Raw genomic sequence first — 21551 nt, forward strand, 5'->3', positions numbered from 1 at the left:
GAAAATGGAAAAGAAAGAACGGTAGACATCATCCTTTTGGCTTTTGGCCACACACTCTCAATAAAATTCAATAATGGACTCCATAAGATTATTTATATAATTATCAACTTGAAAAAGAATTTTGTGTTAATTAAATTCCAAAAATGAGGCCTTTGGTGTTCATATCAACTTTAACCCAACACTCCGGGTTACAAAAAATAAAAGAACAAAAAAGAAAATAGATGACCACTTGAATTATTCACATAATATTTATTATGATTTTCAAATCATATGTTTTGATAGTTTTAATATTTGACAATAATTTTAAGAAATATTTCTATTTTTAAAGTATTTATGAAAAAAAAAAACATTTGACAAAATTTACGAAATATTGTTAAAAATATGAAAAATCACTTTTAATATTGAAAAATTACTTATAATATTTTTTGGAGAAACGTTTGATAGGTAATTTTCTTAAAACCATTTTTAGAAAAATTCAAACCAACTATATAACTGTGGAATCTTAACAGAGGCTGATTGAGGTGCAATTGAGCTCATCCAACTTGTATCAAAAGTCTTAGAAAATGGTAACGGACAATTAGAATCAATAGATACCAGTTCACAAGTTAGTAGAACCCCGGACTATAACCATGAGATTAGACACATAATTTAGCTTCTTGGTGGCTGTAATAAGACAATTTCAACAATTCTGCAATGTAAGAATTGACCGATAAAATCCCTTTCATACCTTGAATAAGTGAAATCAAATTTGTAAGCATGCAAAAGTCTTGGCTGATTGAGAATAGATCGTTTCAACCACAAATGAGGACCTAGGCCCTAAAAATGGATGTGCATATTAGACAATGAATTAGTCGCTTTCCAATGATGTACTATTGGAAGATGCACACTAAATACCTAATGCATGTGGGGGTAAGCCATATCCTATACCCTATGAAGTGGAAGAAGATAAGCCACACATATGTGGTTGGCCATAACTAGTTTTTCAAAGATTCAAAGCTTGGAAAACGTGTCAGCAATGACCTTTAAAGTGAATTAGGAAGATGTTTCACTCACGAAATTGATTCCACCGCTCACCCAATCCGACCGCATTGACCTTGTGCATGCTATTTTTTCCAGTCTCACAATCCCATGTGAATACTTTTATATGTTCTACAAACTTTCTCCGGTGTGAAGGGTAGTACCAAGGCTCTTCTGCAATGGCTGCCAGGTTCTTTCTTCTTCTTGTCCTTCCATCTTTAGTGTTGTCTCAATATTGCACTGATCTTGACATTACAGCCTCCCAGGACTCGCCTAGATGTGTATCACCTTCTGGTGAATTTGCCTTTGGGTTTTACCGCCTTGGCAGTCAAAGTCTCTTCTTGCTTGCTATCTGGTTCGAAAACATACCGGAAAAAACCTTAGTTTGGTATGCAAATGGAGATAACCCGGCTCCTAAAGGATCCAAACTTGAACTTACCTCTGATGGCCAGTTCATACTAAGTGATCCACAAGGCAAAGAGATATGGAGACCTCAGAACTCTGTAACCGCGGTCACTCATGCTGCCATGCTTGATACTGGTAACTTTGTTCTTGAAAATAGGAATCAAAATCTTACAGTGTGGCAGAGCTTCCAGAATCCAGCCAACACCATCTTGCCAACTCAAACACTGGAAATCGGTGGCACCATGTATTCTCAGCAGTCAAACAGCAGCTACTCAAAGGGGAGGTTCCAGCTTCAAATGAAAGCTGGTGGCAATCTCGTACTTAATACCTTGGACCCAGAATCTGGTAAAGCATATGATGTTTATTATTCAATTTACACCAGTGATGCTGCAAATAGCAGCAATTCTGGCCTACGGTTGATTTTTGATGAGTCAGGTGGCATCTATGTTCTTCTAAGGAATGGAGGTACTGTTAACATCACCTCCGGAAGTAGCTTGACGGGAGATTACTATTACCGGGCAACGCTTGACCAGGACGGAGTTTTCAGGCTATATAATCGTGACAACAGCAGTACTTCTTGGTCTGTTGTGAAAAACATTCCTGATAACATTTGTACCGTGACCCCAAGTAATCTTGGCAGTGGAATTTGTGGGTTCAACAGCTATTGTTCCATTGATGGAAGGGGGCTGCCTGATTGTCTATGCCCAGATGGGTACTCTCATTTGGATCCTCTTGACAGAAAACAAGGCTGTAAACCGAATTTTGAATTGCCCAGCTGCCAAACAGCTGTTGATGGATGGGAAGCAGACAAGGATGCAGTAGATTTCAGAGAATTAAAAGATGTCAACTGGCCATTATCTGATTATCAACTTCAGGAGGGACCTGAATTCAACAAGGAGAAGTGTAAACAGTCTTGCAAAGATGATTGCCTCTGTGTGGTTGCTATCTATAACACTGAGAATCAGTGTTGGAAGAAGAAGTTTCCTCTCTCAAATGGAAGACACGAACCTACACAAAATGTGCTCCAATACACAACTGCTCTCATCAAGGTACGGATTAAAAATGATACTATAGAGAGATGCCCAGACAAGTCTACCTTGATCCTTGTTGGGTCAGTACTCCTTGGCAGCTCTGTGTTCTTTAATCTCTTTCTGTTGTTAGCAATCCCTGCGGCTGCTCTCTTCTTCTACAACAAGAAACTGATGAATATCCAGTCCGTTTCAAGCAAATTCCCGACCACCAGTGTGAGAACTTATTCATACAAAGAGCTTGAAGAGGCAACCGGTGGATTCAAGGAGAAATTGGGCAGGGGAGCTTTTGGAACAGTTTATAAAGGGGTTTTGGCATCAGATGCTGGGAGATTTGTGGCAGTCAAGAAATTAGATAAGGTGGTACAGGAAGGCGAGAAGGAATTCAAAACAGAAGTCACTGTGATTGGGCAGACCCACCATAGGAATTTGGTCAGTTTGCTTGGCTATTGTGATCAGGGTGTGCACCGGCTTCTGGTATACGAGTACATGAACAATGGATCTTTAGCAGACTTGTTGTTTGGAATATCTACACCTGACTGGAGCCAAAGACTACAGATAGCCTTTAAGATTGCAAAAGGGCTAATGTATTTACACGAAGAGTGCAGCACCCCCATCATCCATTGTGATATAAAGCCTGAAAACATCCTCCTTGACGAGTACCTTACACCTAGGATTTCAGACTTCGGACTAGCAAAGCTTCTGATAAGAGATCATACTCGGACCCTTACAACCATCAGAGGGACCAAAGGATACGTTGCACCAGAATGGTTCAGGAGCAAGCCGATTACGGCGAAAGTGGATGTTTATAGTTATGGGGTTATGTTACTGGAGATCATCAGTTGCAGGAAGAGCGTACATTCACAGCCGGAAAATGAGGAGGAAGCAATACTTGCTGATTGGGCTTATGATTGCTATAGAGGCCACAGATTGGATAAGCTAGTGAAGAATGATGATGAAGCAGGAAAGGACATGGGGATGCTGGAGAGGGTAGTGATGGTTGCCATTTGGTGCATTCAAGAGGACCCTTCTTTGAGGCCCTCCATGGGAATGGTCATACTGATGCTTCAAGGAGTTGTTGAAGTTCCTGTGCCCCCTTGTCCTTTCCCCTTTAGTTCAACCTTCTGAAACTGCACATCCCTAAGACAGTATATACGCACCTACTCGTCTTTGCAATTCTGGAAGTTCCATATATTCAGTTGAATATCCATGTTTGTTCTAATGGTGTTTTCTTTGTTAGTATGGTTGCATTTTCTTGTTCTAATAGTACAAACAAGGTTGCTACACTACGGTTATAAATTTCAAGGTGGCAGGTAAACATCTAGATGGTCTTCTTCTCTTCCAGTTGATGTAACATGATTCACCAGCCCATGGCTTCCCTCGTATTCTCACCTTTACAGGTATTGAAAAATTGGCAAGTACTTGCTGCAGAAAGTCTCTTTTCTAGGTGTTTAGAAAATTCAAAGCCATTTGTGAACTCTTATCTATATAGAACTTTTGGCAACTTCACCAAAAGTCTTTCAAACTTTTGAAAGATTCAAAACATAGAAAACCACCCAGTGGTTTCGTATATCAGCAGTTAGAAAGCGTGTTGTGGACACGGAGCTTTTGCATTCTTATTTGAATCTTAGTTTGGACCATGCAATTAAACCCATATACCAGTTAGCCCAAGGTTTCTTGTAGCCATCTTTTGATGATAACAAAATAAGAGGTTGGTATTTAATCTAATGTTTCAAAAAATAATTTCTCTCAGTCCCACAGTTACCGGTTACTAACAACTTTGTCATGATGTTGACGACTTCAAACACTTACTTCCAGTCCAATCCTTCTTCCATTGCAAAATTTCTCTTGCTCATAATTACCAACTTCATATGGGAAACTGCTTTACCAATTGCTTGAATCCTTTCCTGATCTCCAAAATTTCAATGCTTTTTAGAGTAATGATGGTGGACATGAGATCCTTGAAGGGAATACCACAGTTTTGGTTTTGTTGTATGCCCCCCACCCCCCTCTTTGCTCTTAGCTTCTCTTTTAAGGCTCCCATGCAGATCTCACTAGTTAATCTATTCCCTTTCTGTATCCTATAAAAAATCTAATTACAATAGCATATGAATTTAGAAAATATTCTATATAATATTTTTTTATTAAAAAACTTATATATTCCAATTAAAAAGTTGAGACACTTCCAACAAATTTTAAAAAGCAAATTAGAAAATTTGTTGATTATGATTTTGGAAAAGAGTGAAAATATCGAAACATTGTCAATATTTTCATTAAAAAATATATAATTAGTGATGCATTTGTTAAAAAAAGTACCCATGTTTAAATGATATTTGATTATCTTCTTTATAAATATCATATAGAATATTGAATATATTACAAAGAGATGTGTAAAAATTGAAAAAAGTAAAATAAAAAGAATTTGAAATCCATTAAACAATTCATGTTTTTTTAACTCTTCTCTATTTTCTTTTTCCTTCTTAAATTATTTAATAGCTTCTCATTAAATTATCTGTTTTTTCTTCATTTTTTGGTTGGCATCTGAACAATACATAGGACAGAAGGACAACTCTCTCTTTATTCACGTGTTTGACAATCTTTCAGGTTTTCTCCTTTATAATTTTCAACATTATAATTTTCTTAACAAATTTTTTTTATATAATAATTAAATATAAAAATAAAAAATATTAAAAAACTATTCATTATTTATTTTATATTATTGAATACATTTAAATTAAATAAATCATAGTTTTAATATTAAATATATCATCATTTATCTCATTAATCTTATTTAAAAAAAATTACTATCACCTCTTTTTAAATTTTATTTATTTATCTTTCTAATTTTGAATATTTTTATTTTTAAATATTAAAAATATAAATTTATTAAAAAATATTAAAATATAAAAAAATAATAATAAAGTTCTAATATGTTATAAATTAAAATTAATTTGATAAGATAAATAATAAATTATATATTAAAACCAGTATATCTTTACTTACCAATATTTTTCTCCATACTTATGTTAATTAAATTTACAAAATAACTTTAATATATGTCTTTTTATTTATTTTATCATTTTTTTAGAGTTTTTTTCAAATATTTCCATGAATCTTGAATAATTTTCGACTTATTCATATTTTTGTCAAAATATCTATTAATATTTCTCCGATATATCCATAAAATCTAAGAACCAATATATTTGTGTTTATAGATATTTCAAACATTGGTTATTGATTGTGTATTTGATGTTTCATTTGACCAAAAATATATAAATTAATTATTTTGGATATACTTTATTCATTACATGTTTTAAAAGTGATACTTATTAAATACTTATATTTTATACTACTTGTTAATTTTCAATATAAGCATGCAAATCAAAAAGACTTCATAACTTTAGAACCTAGACAAGAAGTAGAAAGGAATAGAAAGATAAACCAACTTCTTATTAATTTTATTACATAATTAATGTTATTAACTATTTTATGTTTATATTTTATATCATAAATTTATTTTATGCAAACTCAACACTTTTGTGATGATATTCAAAGCAATACGGTCTACTCAATGCTCCTTACCCACCACATTTACAGTATGTTTATCCATTTCTATTTACACATTGTTTTGTCCTCATCAATAATAATAAGGAAAAGCTTCTTATTCATATCATTTCTCATATTGTTCATACCTTGTTTTACATTATTTGTAGCATTTTTATAATTGTTCGTATCATCTATCATAATCCCTCTTATATTGTTCCAAAAAACACTACATGTGATTTTTCAATATTATAAATGATTTTTCAAATTTTTAAAATGTGTTTCCTAAATTTTACCATATACTTTTTTTTTTCCTTTCAAAAAAGCTTTTTAGGTTAAAAATATTTTTTTAAATTACTATCATTCTAGCTCTAAGTCAATGATTACTTTTTTTCAAAATATATATATATATATATATATATATATATATATATATATATATATATATATATATTAATTATTGAAAATGATCCTAATTATTTTAAATCAATAGCTTCGAATAATTATTTTAAGATGGTTGTCAAGTTCATCCGAGGGATTAAAATTTCAATAAATAAAAGTGGAAAAGAAAGAATGGTAGACATCATCCTTTTGGCCTTTGGCCTTTGGCTTTTGGCCATACGATATCAATGCCGGCCTAGGATGCTTTTGCTTTTTTGGCATTGTCTGGCTCCACCAAACTGATAATAATAATAATAATAATAATAAATAAATAAAATAAAATAAAAAAAGCCGTCCTTACTTGGTGTTTGTTATAATGTCAGAATCTTGGGTCCACCCCCCACCAAAATCGATTCAATGAAAGAAGTATGTTTACAGAAAACTCAATAATGGACTCCGTAAGACTATTTATATTAATATCAACTTGAAAATGATTTTTTTGTTAATTAAATTCCAAAAATGAGGCCTTTGGTGTTAATATCAACTTTAACCCAACACTCCTGGTTACAAAAAATAAAATAAAAGAAAAGAAAGGAAAATCGATGCCCACTTGAATCCTTCACATAATATTTATTATGATTTTTAAATCATATGTTTTGGTGGTTTACTTGGTTTAAGAGTGATTTTGAAAAGTATTTTTATCTTAAAAAATATTTCTTAAAAAGATGAAGTATTTTATAAAATTTAAAAAATACTATTAAAAATCTAAAAATCACTTTTAATATTAAAAAATTATTTCTAATATGTTTTGAAAAATTAACATTTGATATATGGTTCTCCTAAAATCATTTTTTTTTAAAAAACACTTGTAATGTAAACACTTCAACTATGTTTGATTCTCCAAAAATTTGAGAGAAAATGTATGAGAAAGAAAATATAAATGAAAAGTAGAAAAAAAAAATGGAGGAAAATAAAAAAATAGATTAAAAATTAATAAATTATTTTTATTTATTATTTCAAACTTATTTTATTTATTTTACTTATTTATATAAAGATTAAATAATTTAGAAATACTTAATTTTAATTATATTTGATTTTCTTTGGATTTTTTCATAACATAATCACACATGAAAAAATTATTTTTCTTTATATTTTTTTCTTTTCTTAACATTTTTCAAGAATCAGACATAATGTTCAAATAGAAACATTATCAAAAGTACTTTTAATTTAATTTTCAAATTTACAATAAAAAAGTAAGAACTCTAAACAGTGATGGAAATATGATTATTAATAATCTTATTTCTTTTTTATTTTTAGACATCCCAATTAAAGAAAAGTCACGGAACAATCCAAAAATTTATTATGTAAAAAACAATATCATTATGAAAATATAAAAAACAACAATTTTCATAATTATAATTAAATCTTAATTTTAGTGGCTACTTTCTAAAAATAAAAATGCTAATTATTGAAAATGATTCTTGTAATTCCAAGTAAATAGCTTGAATACTTATTTTACTATGTCTTTTAAGTTGGTTTTAACCTTTAAGGGATAAAATTTCAACAAATAAAACAAAAAGAAATTTTTGAGACAATCGATTAGTCAACATCCATCCACTTACTCCACCAACTTGATGTAAAAACGCTTTTAGACCGACCATTGAATTGAGACAATGGATCGATCAACATCCATCCACCTACTCCACTGTAAAAATGTTTTTTGACCAACCATTGAATTGTGGGGTTTGGTGACAAATCCTGACATCTGAATTCACTAGGATTTCCCTGAATTTCTTTTTCTATGGGTGCTTGCTTTTCTATGTTTGCTCATTGACCATTGGATTCTCACAGTTATATGGAAAATTACTGAGTAAAAAGAAATTAAGACCTTCAGCTGAGCTGTACTATAACAAATGAAAAATAAAAAATAAAAAATCAAATCTCTAATTTAGGATATGTTTCAATACACACAAACTCATTTTTTTTTAATAAAAAGATAGTAATAATTTCTCCCAGTCCCACAATTACCAACATGATGTTGACTACTTCAAACAATTACTTCCAATCTAATCCTTCTTCCATTAGAAATTTTATCTTCCTCATAATTACCAACTTCATATGGGAAATTTCTTTGCAAATTGCTTGAATCCTATCTGGATCTCCAAAATTTTAATGCTTTTTAGAGTTAAGATCTTTGAAGGGAATACCACATGATTTTGGTTTTGTTGTATGCATCCTCTTTGCTGTTAGCTTCTCTTTTAGGTTCTCGTGAGGCCAAATAATTTGAGTTTGAATTAACCTAATATTAATTAATTAATTAATTATTAAATTGTATGTGGTTGTCATTAGTTAATCTATTGTTACATTTTTACATGAAGTTAGAAAATTATCTATATAATAATTTTTTTATTAAAAAAATTATATATTCCGACTAGAAATGTGGGAACTTTGATAGAGAAAAAATTTTGGTTTTTCCATTTTTGCTTTTCCCTTTGCTTTGTTTGGCAATGCTGTCCGACAAAAAAGTCAACATATGGGTCCACCACAGCTTTTTTTAGCCTTTGGTTCTATGGACCCCGCATTTTGCCTTATGCGCTTCCACAGATTACTTATCGGGAAAGTACGGTAAAGACCGTAGCACCCCTCTAAGTCCCTAAAGTCGGGTCTCTACTAATAGAATGAAACAAATATGGCGATTGATGAGTAAATCAATGAATATCGAATGAAAATCACAACAAAATGCCCTAATGAATATAAGAAGCAAAGAACATACCTGAGTGATGACCTGATTTGTTTCATTGGAAGCAAGAGTTAATGAACGAATCATAGGATAATCGTGTGTATGTCATACAACAGAATAAATCAATCACGTGTGGCGATCAAATCGATCAATCAATCATAAAATCACGTATGTGAGGCCCCCACCAAAACCCAATCTTTCTTGCACGAATTAATCCCACAAATCTCATTATTTGGAATTATGAAAATTTATCATTCTTGCTTATGTGAAACCAAGAAGAATAAAAGGTTTATTTGAGAACCAGAGTGGAAATAAAACAGTTTGAGGGGAAAATTTGATTTTTGAAATTCATTTGAAAATTAGAGTATTGGGAATTAAACTAAAGGATTGGAATTTTGGGGGTTAAATGTGAAGGAAATCAGAATTTTGGAATTTGGAAATTAAGTTCAAAAATTGGGGTTTGTAAATATTGAAATTTTTGGAATTGAAAATTAAATTCGGAAGTCAGAAAATTGGAATCATTCGAAGAGGGGATTTTTGAATTAAATAAATAAAATAATGATAATAGTGAAAATAATAATGATTAAGTGAATACTAAAGAAATTTAGTTTGGAATCGTGATTTTGATGAATTGTTTAAAGATTGAGTTTTAAAAAAATAAACAAGTAAATGAATAAAATAATGATGATCAAATAAATTAATTTAAAAATCAAAGTTTCGGAAATTGGAATTAGATTTAGAAATCATAATTTGGAAAGTTATTTAAAGATTGAATTTTAAAGATAAACGAATAAATAAATAAACAAGATAATGATGATTAGATAAATTGATGTGGAAATTAAGAATTCGGAATTTGGAAATTAAATTTAGAAATCGGAATTTTAAAAGAGTTACTTAAAGATTGAATTTTAAAGATAAACAAATAAATAAATTAATTAATTAATAATGACTAAATAATCGGAAATCGAAATTAAATTTAGAAATCGGAATTTTAAAAGAGTTACTTAAAGATTGAATTTTAAAGATCAACAAATAAATAAATTAATTAATTAATAATGACTAAATAATCGGAAATCGAAATTAAATTTAGAAATCGGAATTTTGAAAAATTATTTAAAGATTGAATTTTAAATATAAATGAATAAATTAATAATGATTAAGTAAATTGGCGTGAGAATTAAAATTTTGGAAATTGGAATTTTGAAAGATTATTTAAAGATTGAATTTTAAAGATAAACGAATAAATAAATAAATAATGATTAAATAAATTGGTGTGAGAATTAAAATTTCAAAAATTGGAATTAAAACTTATTGAGAAATTAATGTTTTTAGGAATATAAATCATGCAAATTGAAAACAAAAGGGCTAACTTGAGGTGGGTATGGGCTTGGAATGGGTATGAGCTAACTTAAGGTGGGTGAACAAATCAACTTGAAGTGAGCATGGGCTTGGAATGGACATGGGCCAATTTAAGGTGGGTGAACAAAACATGAGGCCTTCCATCAACACGTATGAGTCTGAGTCTGGGCTTCATCTTAAGATGGGTGAACAAAACATGGGGCCTTCTATCAACACATATGGGTCTGGGCTCCAACTCAAGCCCATATCCCCAACTAACAGCTACTCTAAATGAACCTCGTGTTGTCCTTAAGGCCTTAACCTCTTCTTTCTTTCATGCACGAAGTATAACAGTGGACTAAATGAAGGGGGTTTCGGAACCACCTATAGTCGGAATGCGGGCTTGGATGGTTGGATGGTGTAGAGAGAGAAGACGTGAGCTTGAGGGGCTTGGTGGGTGTGAGCGTATGCATGGAGGTACAAGATATGGATATGGTTGTGGTGTAGAGAGAGATAGGTAGTGGTGGCATGCACATGGACGTGAAGAGTGTAGAGATCATGGGTGAAATGTAGCCACGGGTAGTGAGAGAAATGGCATGTGGGCATCTAAGGCAGAGAAATGACATGTGGGCATCTAAGGCATAGCTATAGGAGAAGAGTGAAGATGGGTGAGGTGAGGGAATGGTTTGCATGAGTCCCATGCACGTGGATAGATGAATTGGAGGAGCTTTGGACAGCCATGCATGAGGCAAGAATAGGCTACGGGTTGGTGGAGTGAGTGTATGCATGGAGGTACAAGATATGGGTATGGTTGTGGTGTAGAGAGAGAAAAGGTGGTGATGGGTATGTGAAGGTTTGGAGAGAGGAAGAATGAAGATGGATATGGTGATGAAAGGGTTTGCATGGGCCTCTTGTACGTGGATGAGTGGATTGGAGGAGCTTTGGACGGCCATGCATGGTGCAAGTGACGTGATATAAATTGGTGGAATGAGTAGGGTGTTTTAAGCTAAGAAAGGAAATGAATTTAAAGGGCGTTGTGGGCATGAATGAACGGCTCGTGAGGGTATGGTAAGTGGGGGTGTGGGTGATGGGTATATGCATGGGGTGTATGGAAGATAGGATATGTATATGGAATGGGTAACTGAGGAGCAGCCGCGGGTAGTGAGAGAAGGATAATGGTGGGTATGTGAGGGTAAAGGAAATGAGAGTGAGAAGATGGGCAGTGGGTATGATGGAATATGGGAGATGGACCTAAGGGAAAGTAATGGGAGTAAGGTTCGTGGTGACATTCAGTGCTAACAAGCGGGGGTGCCATTTCGGCACATCTTGAAATACATGAACCTACATGCCCCACAGATGAGTACCAGAAATAGGGGAGTAGCCAAAACAGAGCACAAAGTGTACGAGTGGGGACGAATTCACAAGCTACATCTCATGCTTGAACCCGTGAGCTTAGGTGTTAGGGTAAGTTGAAAATGTATCTCAATCAAGTCTCAAAGAAGAACCAAAGCAAAAATACCAAGAACAGAGCCCAAAAAACAGGTTAAAAACCAAGCTAAAAACCAAACATAGAATGGAGGCAAACGAGCTCAGATTCCACAAGAACATAATAAAATCCTCAATGCTCATATTCAAACATCAGAATAAATAAACAAAAACTTAATAATCCCCAGAAATCATAAACAAAACGATATGGAAGCAAAGAGATCCAGCTGACAGAAACCATACCTGTGCTATCTCCCCTTCAACTCATTGCCTCTTCATGCCACTTTCCCTTTCTTTGTAGCAGCCTCTCTCTAAGCTCCAGAACACCTTTCATAAACGTATCCTCCTCAGACCACCTCCCTCCCCCTTTTTTTTTCTCTTTTTCTCTTCCTCCTTTTTTATTTCCTTCCCCTGCTCCTATCTTCTCCCGCAAGCCATTCTCTACTTCACTGTTTGTCCTCGGAGGATGGCATCACCGTCCAACCACCACCATGGCTCTAGCCAGCTCCACAACCACGTGTCCCATGCAGCTCCTGCTTCAAGAAGCCAGTCCCCCAGTCCAAATGTCCTCCTCTGGGTGCTCCAAAAGTGGCGGGAAGGCTCAAAATAAATATAAAGAAAACAAAACCCAAAAGAGGGGGTCTACAGATTCCCCTTTGCTTTGTTTTACTAACCACTCAATTATGGTGTTTGGCAAAGTTCATCATCATCAATCATTCCTTCAAGCCTTGTGCATTTTGGCAATAGAGACCAACCTTCAGATTTGCAGTCAACAGGTATGGCGGACGCACTCCTCTCGGCTTCCCTTCAAGTTGAAGTTCTATTCGACTGGTTGGTTTCTCCGGAGGTCATCAACTTCATCCGGTACAAAATCTCAGCCATGAACTCCTTGACAAGTTGGAGAGTAGAATTTAGGAAACAAAATAAGTGATTTTTTAATATTATAAATAATTTTTTATATTTTTATTATTTTTTTAAAATTTTAATTAATATCTAATTTTTTAAATTAAAAATATTTTTTGAAATTATTATCAAGTAGAGTCGGGTACAATAATTATTTTTTCTTAAAAAAAATTATTAAAAATGATCCTTATCATTTTAAATCAATAGCTCCGAATAATTATTTTAAGATGGTTGTCAAGTTCATTGAAAGGATTAAAAATTTCAATAAATAAACGTGGAAAAGAAGGAATGGTAGGCATCATCCTATGGATGCTTTTGCTTTTTTGGCAGTATCCGATTCCACCAATCTACCCACCCACTCCACCAAATTGATAATAATAAAAGAATTTTTTGTTAATTAAATTTAAAAAATGAGGCCTTTGGTGTTAATATCAACTTTAACTCAACACTTCGGGTTACAAAAAAATAAAATAAAAGAAAAGAAAGGAAAATCCATGCCTACTTGAATCATTCACATAATATTTATTATGGTTTTTAAATCATATGTTTTGATGGTTTCAATATTCTTAGAATTAGTTTAACAATAATTTTAAAAAGTGCTTCTACCTTAAAAAAAATATTTTTGAAAAAGATGAAGTATTTGATAAAATTAAGAAACTATTATTGAAAACCTAAACAAATCACTTTTAGTATTAAAAAATTACTTATAATATTTTTTGAAAAATTAACATTTGATATGTGATTCTCTTAAAATCATTTTTAGAAAAAACACTTTTATTGTAAATACTTCAGCCTTTTTTTTTTTCCAAAAAAATTGAAAGAAAATATAAAGAAAAAATAGAAAAAAAATGAAGAAAAATATAAAATAAGTTATTTTTATTTACTATTTCAAACTTATTTTACTTATTTTAACTCATCCATATAAAAATTAAATAATTTTAAAATATATAAAATTTTAATTAATTTTAATTATATTTGATATTTTTTATACTATAATTAAATATGAGAAAATCATTTTTCATATATATATATATATTTAATATTTTTCGATAACTAAACATAACTTATAATAGAAACATTATCAAAAATATTTTTAATTTAATTTTTAAATTCACAATGGAAAAGTAAGAAGTCCAAACTGGAAATAAGATTACTAATTATCTTACTTCTTTTTCTTTTTTAGACATCCCAATTAAAGAAAAGTCACATAACAATCCAAAAATTTAATATGTAAAAGACAATATTGAAAACATGAAAAGCAACAATTTTAATAATCATAATTAAAGCTTAATTTTAATGGTTACTTTTTAAAAATGATTCTTGTAATTCCAAGTTATTAGGTTGAATACTTATTTTACTATGCCTTTTAAGTTGGTTTTAACTTTCAAGGAAAAAAATTTTAACAATAAAACAAAAAAGAAATTTATGAGACAATTGATCAGTCAACATCCATCCACCTACTCCACCGACTTGATATAAAAATGCTTTTAAACCCACCATTGAATTGAAACAATGGATCAATCAACATCCATCCGCCTACTCCACCAACTTGATATAAAAATGCTTTTAAACCCACCATTGAATTGAGACAATGGATCAATCAACATCCATCCACCTACTCCGCTAAATTTATGTAAAAATGTTTTTTGACTGACCAATGAATTGTGGGGTTTGGTGACAAATCCTGACATCTAGATTAATTATTTTGTGAATGAATTGTAATTGTGATTATATATATATATATATTAATAATAATTAAAAGCAATAAATATTGATAGTAATTGTAGAATTGCAATACTATTTATAATTATTAAAAATAATAGTATTAACATAAATATTGAAATTTAATAATATTAGGAATATTAATGTTGAAACAAATATTCGTCTCTTATAATAATAATAATAACAACAGTAGTAGAGAAAGAAATTAGTATATTAAAAAGAAAAATAATTAAGAGGAAACAAATAAAAAAGCTGGCACATGCTTTGTGGCTTTTGCTTTCTGTTTGGAAAGCTCTACCCAACTTACTCAACAGAGCCTGGCATCAGCCTTTTTTTGCGCTTTTGATTTCCCCTTTGCTTTCTTTTACTCACCGGTCACCACTCAATTATTGTGTTTGGCAAAAAAGTCTGCATCTGGGTCCACCACCATTAATGATTCCTTCAAGTTCAAGCCCTTGGCAAAAGAGACCGGTCTTTACTTCTTACTTTGCAGTTTGCTGCTGTGATTCTGCATTCCGCTTTGCTTCATTTTTCCTGTATTCAATCTCGCTGAATTCCTTTTGCAATGGCGGACGCACTCCTCTCCGCTTCACTTCAAGTTCTATTCGACAGGTTGGCTTCTCCGGAGCTCGTCAACTTCATCCGGGGACAGAAGCTTAGCCATGAACTCCTCACCGACTTTAAGAGGAAATTGCTGGTTGTCCACAAAGCGCTCAATGATGCGGAGGTGAAGCAATTTTCAGACCCACTGGTCAAAGAGTGGTTGGTCCAAGTTAAGGATGTTGTGTATCATGCGGAGGACCTGTTGGACGAGATCGCTACCGAAGCCTTGCGTTGCGAGATAGAAGCTGCTGAGGTCCAAACTGGCGGAATTTATCAGGTGTGGAACAAGTTCTCTACCAGGGTTAAGGCTCCCTTTGCCAACCAAAACATGGAGTCCAGGGTCAAGGGCTTGATGACCAGACTTGAAAACATTGCAAAAGAAAAAGTTGAGCTTGAGCTGAAAGAAGGTGATGGTGAGAAACTGTCACCAAAATTACCATCCTCTTCTTTGGTGGATGACTCCTTCGTGTACGGCAGGGGTGAAATTAGGGAGGAGTTGGTGAAGTGGTTGCTTTCTGACAAGGAAACTGCAGCAGCCAACAACGTCATAGATGTGATGTCCATAGTGGGCATGGGCGGAAGTGGCAAGACCACACTCGCTCAGCTTCTCTATAACGATGACAGAGTGAAGGAACACTTCCACATGAAAGCATGGGTCTGTGTTTCCACGGAGTTTCTTCTTATCGGTGTAACCAAATCAATTCTTGAGGCAATCGGTTGTAGACCTACTTCCGATCACAGCCTAGATTTGCTTCAACATCAACTCAAAGACAACCTTGGCAACAAGAAATTTCTGCTCGTTCTCGACGACGTCTGGGATGTGGAGTCTCTTGATTGGGAAAGTTGGGATAGACTACGAACTCCACTCCACGCTGCAGCCCAGGGAAGCAAGATTGTTGTGACCAGTCGTAGCGAAACTGTTGCAAAAGTCATGCGTGCAATCCATACTCATCAGCTGGGAACATTAAGCCCTGAAGATAGTTGGTCCCTATTTACAAAACTTGCATTTCCAAATGGAGACCCCTGCGCTTATCCTCAGCTTGAACCCATAGGCAGAGAGATTGTGAAGAAGTGCCAAGGATTGCCTTTGGCTGTGAAAGCACTCGGGAGTCTCTTGTACTCTAAGCCCGAAAGAAGAGAATGGGAAGATATTTTGAATAGCAAAACATGGCATTCTCAGACTGATCATGAAATTCTTCCATCTCTTAGATTGAGTTATCAGCATCTTTCCCTACCTGTGAAGCGTTGTTTTGCTTACTGTTCCATTTTTCCCAAGGACTATGAATTCCACAAAGAGAAGCTGATTCTATTATGGATGGCAGAAGGGCTTTTACACTCGGGACAAAGTAACAGAAGAATGGAAGAGGTAGGTGATTCATATTTTAATGAACTTTTAGCAAAGTCATTCTTTCAAAAATGTATTAGAGGAGAAAAATCATGCTTTGTAATGCATGATCTAATACATGACTTGGCTCAACATATCTCCCAAGAATTTTGCATTCGATTGGAAGATTGTAAGCTGCAAAAAATATCTGATAAGGCTCGCCATTTTCTCCACTTTAAAAGTGACGATGATGGGGCAGTTGTATTTAAAACTTTTGAGCCTGTTGGTGAAGCCAAACATCTCAGAACAATCTTACAGGTGGAGAGATTATGGCACCATCCTTTTTATTTATTAAGTACAAGAGTTTTACAAAATATATTACCAAAATTTAAATCCTTGCGCGTATTGTCATTGTGTGAATACTGCATAACAGATGTGCCTGATTCAATACACAATTTAAAACAGTTGCGTTACTTGGATTTCTCTACAACAATGATTAAAAGATTACCTGAATCAATATGTTGTTTATGCAATTTGCAAACGATGATGTTGAGTCAATGTTATGATCTTCTTGAATTGCCTTCAAAAATGGGGAAGTTGATTAATTTGCGCTATCTTGATATTAGTGGGACTAAATCATTGAAAGAAATGCCAAATGATATAGAGCAATTAAAAAGTTTACAACGGCTGCCTCATTTTATTGTGGGCCAAGAAAGTGGATTCAGATTTGGAGAATTGTGGAAGCTTTCAGAGATTAGAGGAAGACTTGAAATTTCAAAAATGGAGAATGTGGTGGGTGTTGAGGATGCATTGCAGGCGAATATGAAGGATAAGAAATACCTTGATGAGTTATCCTTGAATTGGAGTCACTACCGGATTGGGGATTATGTTAGACAAAGTGGAGCAACAGATGATATTCTTAACAGGCTAACACCTCATCCAAATTTAAAAAAGTTGTCCATTGGAGGGTATCCTGGTCTAACATTTCCAGATTGGCTTGGAGATGAATCATTTTCAAATCTCGTGTCCCTTCAGCTTTCGAATTGTGGGAATTGCTCAACATTGCCGCCACTGGGGCAACTAGCTTGTCTTAAACGTCTAGAGATCTCAGACATGAAAGGAGTAGTGGGAGTGGGTAGTGAGTTTTATGGGAATTCTTCTTCCTCGCATCATCCCTCCTTCCCATCCCTGCAAACTCTATCATTTAAAAAGATGTACAACTGGGAGAAATGGTTATGTTGTGGAGGCGTATGTGGAGAATTCCCTTGTCTCCAGGAGCTTTCTATAAGGCTATGTCCAAAACTCACTGGGGAATTACCAATGCACCTTTCTTCATTGCAGGAACTTAACCTTGAAGATTGTCCACAACTGCTTGTGCCTACACTCAACGTTCCTGCTGCCCGTGAACTGCAGTTGAAAAGGCAAACTTGTGGGTTCACAGCTAGTCAAACTTCAGAAATTGAAATTTCAGACGTCTCTCAGTTGAAGCAACTTCCAGTGGTACCCCACTATCTCTACATTAGAAAATGTGATTCTGTGGAGTCTCTACTAGAGGAGGAAATCCTGCAAATCAACATGTACAGTTTGGAAATTTGTGATTGCTCTTTTTACAGATCCCCAAACAAAGTTGGCTTACCCACTACATTGAAATTGCTATCAATCTCTGATTGTACCAAATTGGACCTTCTTCTACCTGAGTTGTTCAGATGCCATCACCCGGTTCTCGAAAATCTATCAATCAATGGCGGTACCTGTGATTCTCTCTCGTTGTCCTTCTCAATATTGGACATCTTCCCCAGGTTGACTGATTTCAAAATAAAAGATCTTAAGGGGATTGAGGAGCTCTGCATCTCGATTTCAGAGGGGCATCCCACATCTCTTCGTAGATTGAGAATCGAAGGGTGCCTTAATCTTGTATACATCCAACTGCCCGCTCTCGACTCGATGTGCCATCAGATATACAACTGCTCCAAGCTCAGATTGCTGGCGCACACCCATTCATCTCTGCAGAACCTAAGTTTAATGACTTGTCCAAAATTGTTGTTGCACAGAGAGGGTTTGCCTTCCAACCTACGGGAACTTGAAATATGGGGCTGCAACCAACTCACGTCACAGGTGGACTGGGATTTGCAAAGACTGACCTCTCTTACTCATTTCACAATCGAAGGTGGATGTGAAGGCGTGGAATTATTTCCCAAGGAGTGTCTGCTGCCCTCTTCTCTAACTTATCTTTCAATCTATAGTCTTCCAAATCTCAAGTCTCTTGACAACAAGGGGCTTCAACAACTCACCTCTCTTCGAGAATTATGGATCCAGTACTGCCCTGAGCTCCAATTCTCGACAGGATCTGTTCTTCAATGCCTTCTCTCTCTCAAGAAATTAGGAATCGACTCGTGCGGAAGGCTCCAATCCTTGACAGAAGCGGGTCTTCACCACCTCACCACTCTTGAAACGTTAAGAATTTTCGACTGCCCTAAGCTTCAATACTTGACAAAAGAGAGACTGCCAGACTCCCTCTCTTCTCTGTATGTCAGATGGTGTCCTTCACTGGAACAACGACTCCAATTTGAGAATGGGCAAGAATGGCGTTATATATCTCACATTCCAAGAATAGAGATCGATGATGTGCTATTTTAATGAAAGCGGCAGTGCACCAACACATGGGCAGGTAATTGTTGTGTGCTTAAACTTAATTTCTTTACAAAATTGATGTTCCACCCAAATTTCTAATCTCAAGAATATATCTGTTTAATTCCTTGCCTCCGTTAAATCTCCTACATTGTTAAGGTTTTGACCTCCTTAGCCCTAAAATTAAGTGACAGTAACTTTTGTATTTTAACTCTTAAAGCCTTACATTGAAAAATTAATAATTTTTTTTAAAAAAAAAGTTTTTTAAAACAAAAAACAATAATGCTGTTTAGGTTAAAGAATTTGTATTATTTTTAAAAACAATGTTTTACTTTTATTTTATAAAATTAATTTATAATAATATAAAATCAAATTCAAGTTAAGTCTTAATAAAAAATAAAAATTAAATACATAATTATATATTAGTTAAAGAAAAATAATTTTGTTTTTAATTATGAAACAATTTTTTTATTATAGTGAAAAAAAAATTTCTATAATATAAAAATAATTTTAATATTTATTTTTAATACAAGTCAATTAAGTACTTTAATTAATTTTTTTTTGTTTTTTTAATGTTTTATAAAATTAAGAATATTTGGTAAGTAATTATTATAAAAGGATTTAAAAAAAAAACTTGTTCGGATAAATTTTTTATTGAAAATGAAAATAATTTTGTAATTATTGATAAATTATAAAATATATAGTTTTTAGTAAAACATAAATAGTAATATTATAATAAAATCATAAATTATATTTTTAGTAGAAATTATACTATTTTATTATATGTTAGAATAATGAGTTTATTATTTAAGTTTCAAATTATTTTTAAAATTTAATAGACTTGTTAACAAATCCAACATATAAAGTCTTGTTTAATTTGGAGTTAATTTGCCTAGTGAAAAAAATTGAAAAATAATAATTCTATGTAGAAGAGAAATAATAGTGTATATGTTCTTCTATTGTTTTTAAAAATGGATGAAAGTAAATGTTATTTGTTCTTTAAAAGTTATTTTCTCTTTCACTTTGTTTTTAAAAAATAGGAAATAGAGAACAATAACCAAACAGTTTTTAAAATTTTCACCAAACATGCTCTTATTCCCTCAAATTTTAAAATTTCTCAAAAAGTGATTTTTAAAGACACAAGGTAAATCTATACTTTTTGATGACATTTGCAGCATAGACACCAGTAGCCATGGTAGTGGGATTTGTGGATTTAACAACCATTGTATTGCTTGATGAAGAAGGGGGTTTGTCTAGATTGTTGCATGCATAGGTATTCATTCTTGGATATAGATTTTAAAGACCAAATTTTTTCAATTGCCCGATTGCCAAGCAGATGAAGGGAGAGCAGAGAAGAATGTGGTACACAGGCTATTGACAAGCAAAATCGAGTTCCAGAGGGAACATAATCCCATGATCTTGTATTTATGAAATTGCCCTCTCTCAACACCAAAAACAGTGATCAATGGTCTGTCATTTTAATGAAAGTGGTACTCCATCAATATACTGTCAGGTAATTTGTTCTATGCTTAAACTTATTTTCTTTAAAAAAGTTATGTTCCAATTCATAAAGTAGCTGGCCAAGTACTCATGTTTCAAAACTTCTAACAATCTCTGCACTTGCATGTCTGCATAACTCATTTTCTAGTCTTCTTATTGGGAATTTGGTTATGCAGCATGCTCTATCCTGTCTTTTTTTTAAAAAAGAATTTTCTAATGAAGTAAAGAAGAGTAAAGAAAGATTGATCCATGGTAATTCACATTTTAATGAAGCCAGTTATCATATTTTCATGACACCATCAATTTACCTTTTAGAATGGGTAGAGATGACTCTTAGCTACTTGTGTGTTAATCCCCTGTAAGAACATGTGGATACATTTTTTGGTAATTCATGGTTATTGAAATATGTATTGAATCTTACCCACATCATAATATGAACTTAGTTGGCTACATAAGTAATATACATGTTGTGACTTTGCTCCCTTCGATATCAAAATAAATGGATCACTGCTTTTTCTTTTGTGTGTCTCATATTAAGCAACAAGGATCAGCATAGAAGACTTACTATGAGAACAATGTTTGATATGACCATGAAAAAAAAAAAGAGGTAAACATCAATAACTTTATGCCAATGTAATTTTAAATTTGGGAACATTTGGAAAACTACAGTTGCAAAAGCAACATTTTTATGTGAGGTATTTTATGGTATTGAATTTATAGAATTTTTTAGTTATCTGAACTTTCTTTTGGTTCAGCAGCCAGCACTGATTAAGGGCCCCTGTAAAAAAAAAGCCAGTCTATTTTGCACTAACCCGATGGACCACCTTCAAAAGGTGAGCAGATTGACACAAATCTTTGTTATGTAGTTGCTACATATGTTTCTGTCCCAATTTTGATGTTCTATTGTTCTTGTTTTGGCTTTTCTTAGGTCTTG

At 33.3% G+C, this 21551-nt stretch overlaps 2 protein-coding genes across 16 annotated transcripts in view; both read left to right on the top strand.

Moving 5' to 3' along the window:
* Positions 1-928: 928 nt before the first annotated feature.
* On the top strand, positions 929-3774 carry LOC100261425 (G-type lectin S-receptor-like serine/threonine-protein kinase LECRK3). 3 transcript variants are annotated; one of them, XM_059741450.1, is made up of 2 exons: positions 971-1207; positions 1284-3774. In XM_059741450.1, the coding sequence occupies exon 2, from the start codon at positions 1545-1547 to the stop codon at positions 3576-3578; it is 2034 nt and encodes a 677-aa protein (XP_059597433.1). In that variant the 5' UTR covers positions 971-1207; positions 1284-1544; the 3' UTR covers positions 3579-3774. The 3 variants fall into 3 exon arrangements, with proteins under 3 accessions (XP_002268770.1, XP_059597433.1, XP_059597432.1); XM_059741449.1 differs by having other exon boundaries at positions 1037-1207; positions 1276-3774; XM_002268734.5 differs by having other exon boundaries at positions 929-3774.
* Positions 3775-14773: 10999 nt separating this feature from the next.
* Positions 14774-21551, top strand: part of LOC100266629 (putative disease resistance RPP13-like protein 1) — a 58212-nt gene continuing 51434 nt past the window's right edge. For 2 of the 13 annotated variants that reach the window (XM_059741451.1, XM_019224144.1), the window contains exons 1-2: positions 14774-19157; positions 20454-21450. In XM_059741451.1, the coding sequence (XP_059597434.1) occupies positions 15128-19126 (3999 nt within the window). In that variant the 5' untranslated portion in view covers positions 14774-15127 and the 3' untranslated portion in view covers positions 19127-19157; positions 20454-21450. Of the gene's footprint in view, positions 19158-20292; positions 21451-21551 lie in introns of those variants that run through there. The other 11 variants (XM_019224157.2, XM_019224156.2, XM_019224148.1 and 8 more) reach the window with 10 other exon arrangements.

This window comes from Vitis vinifera, chromosome 13, assembly GCF_030704535.1.
Source record: "Vitis vinifera cultivar Pinot Noir 40024 chromosome 13, ASM3070453v1".
In the NCBI taxonomy this organism is placed as follows: domain Eukaryota; kingdom Viridiplantae; phylum Streptophyta; class Magnoliopsida; order Vitales; family Vitaceae; genus Vitis; species Vitis vinifera.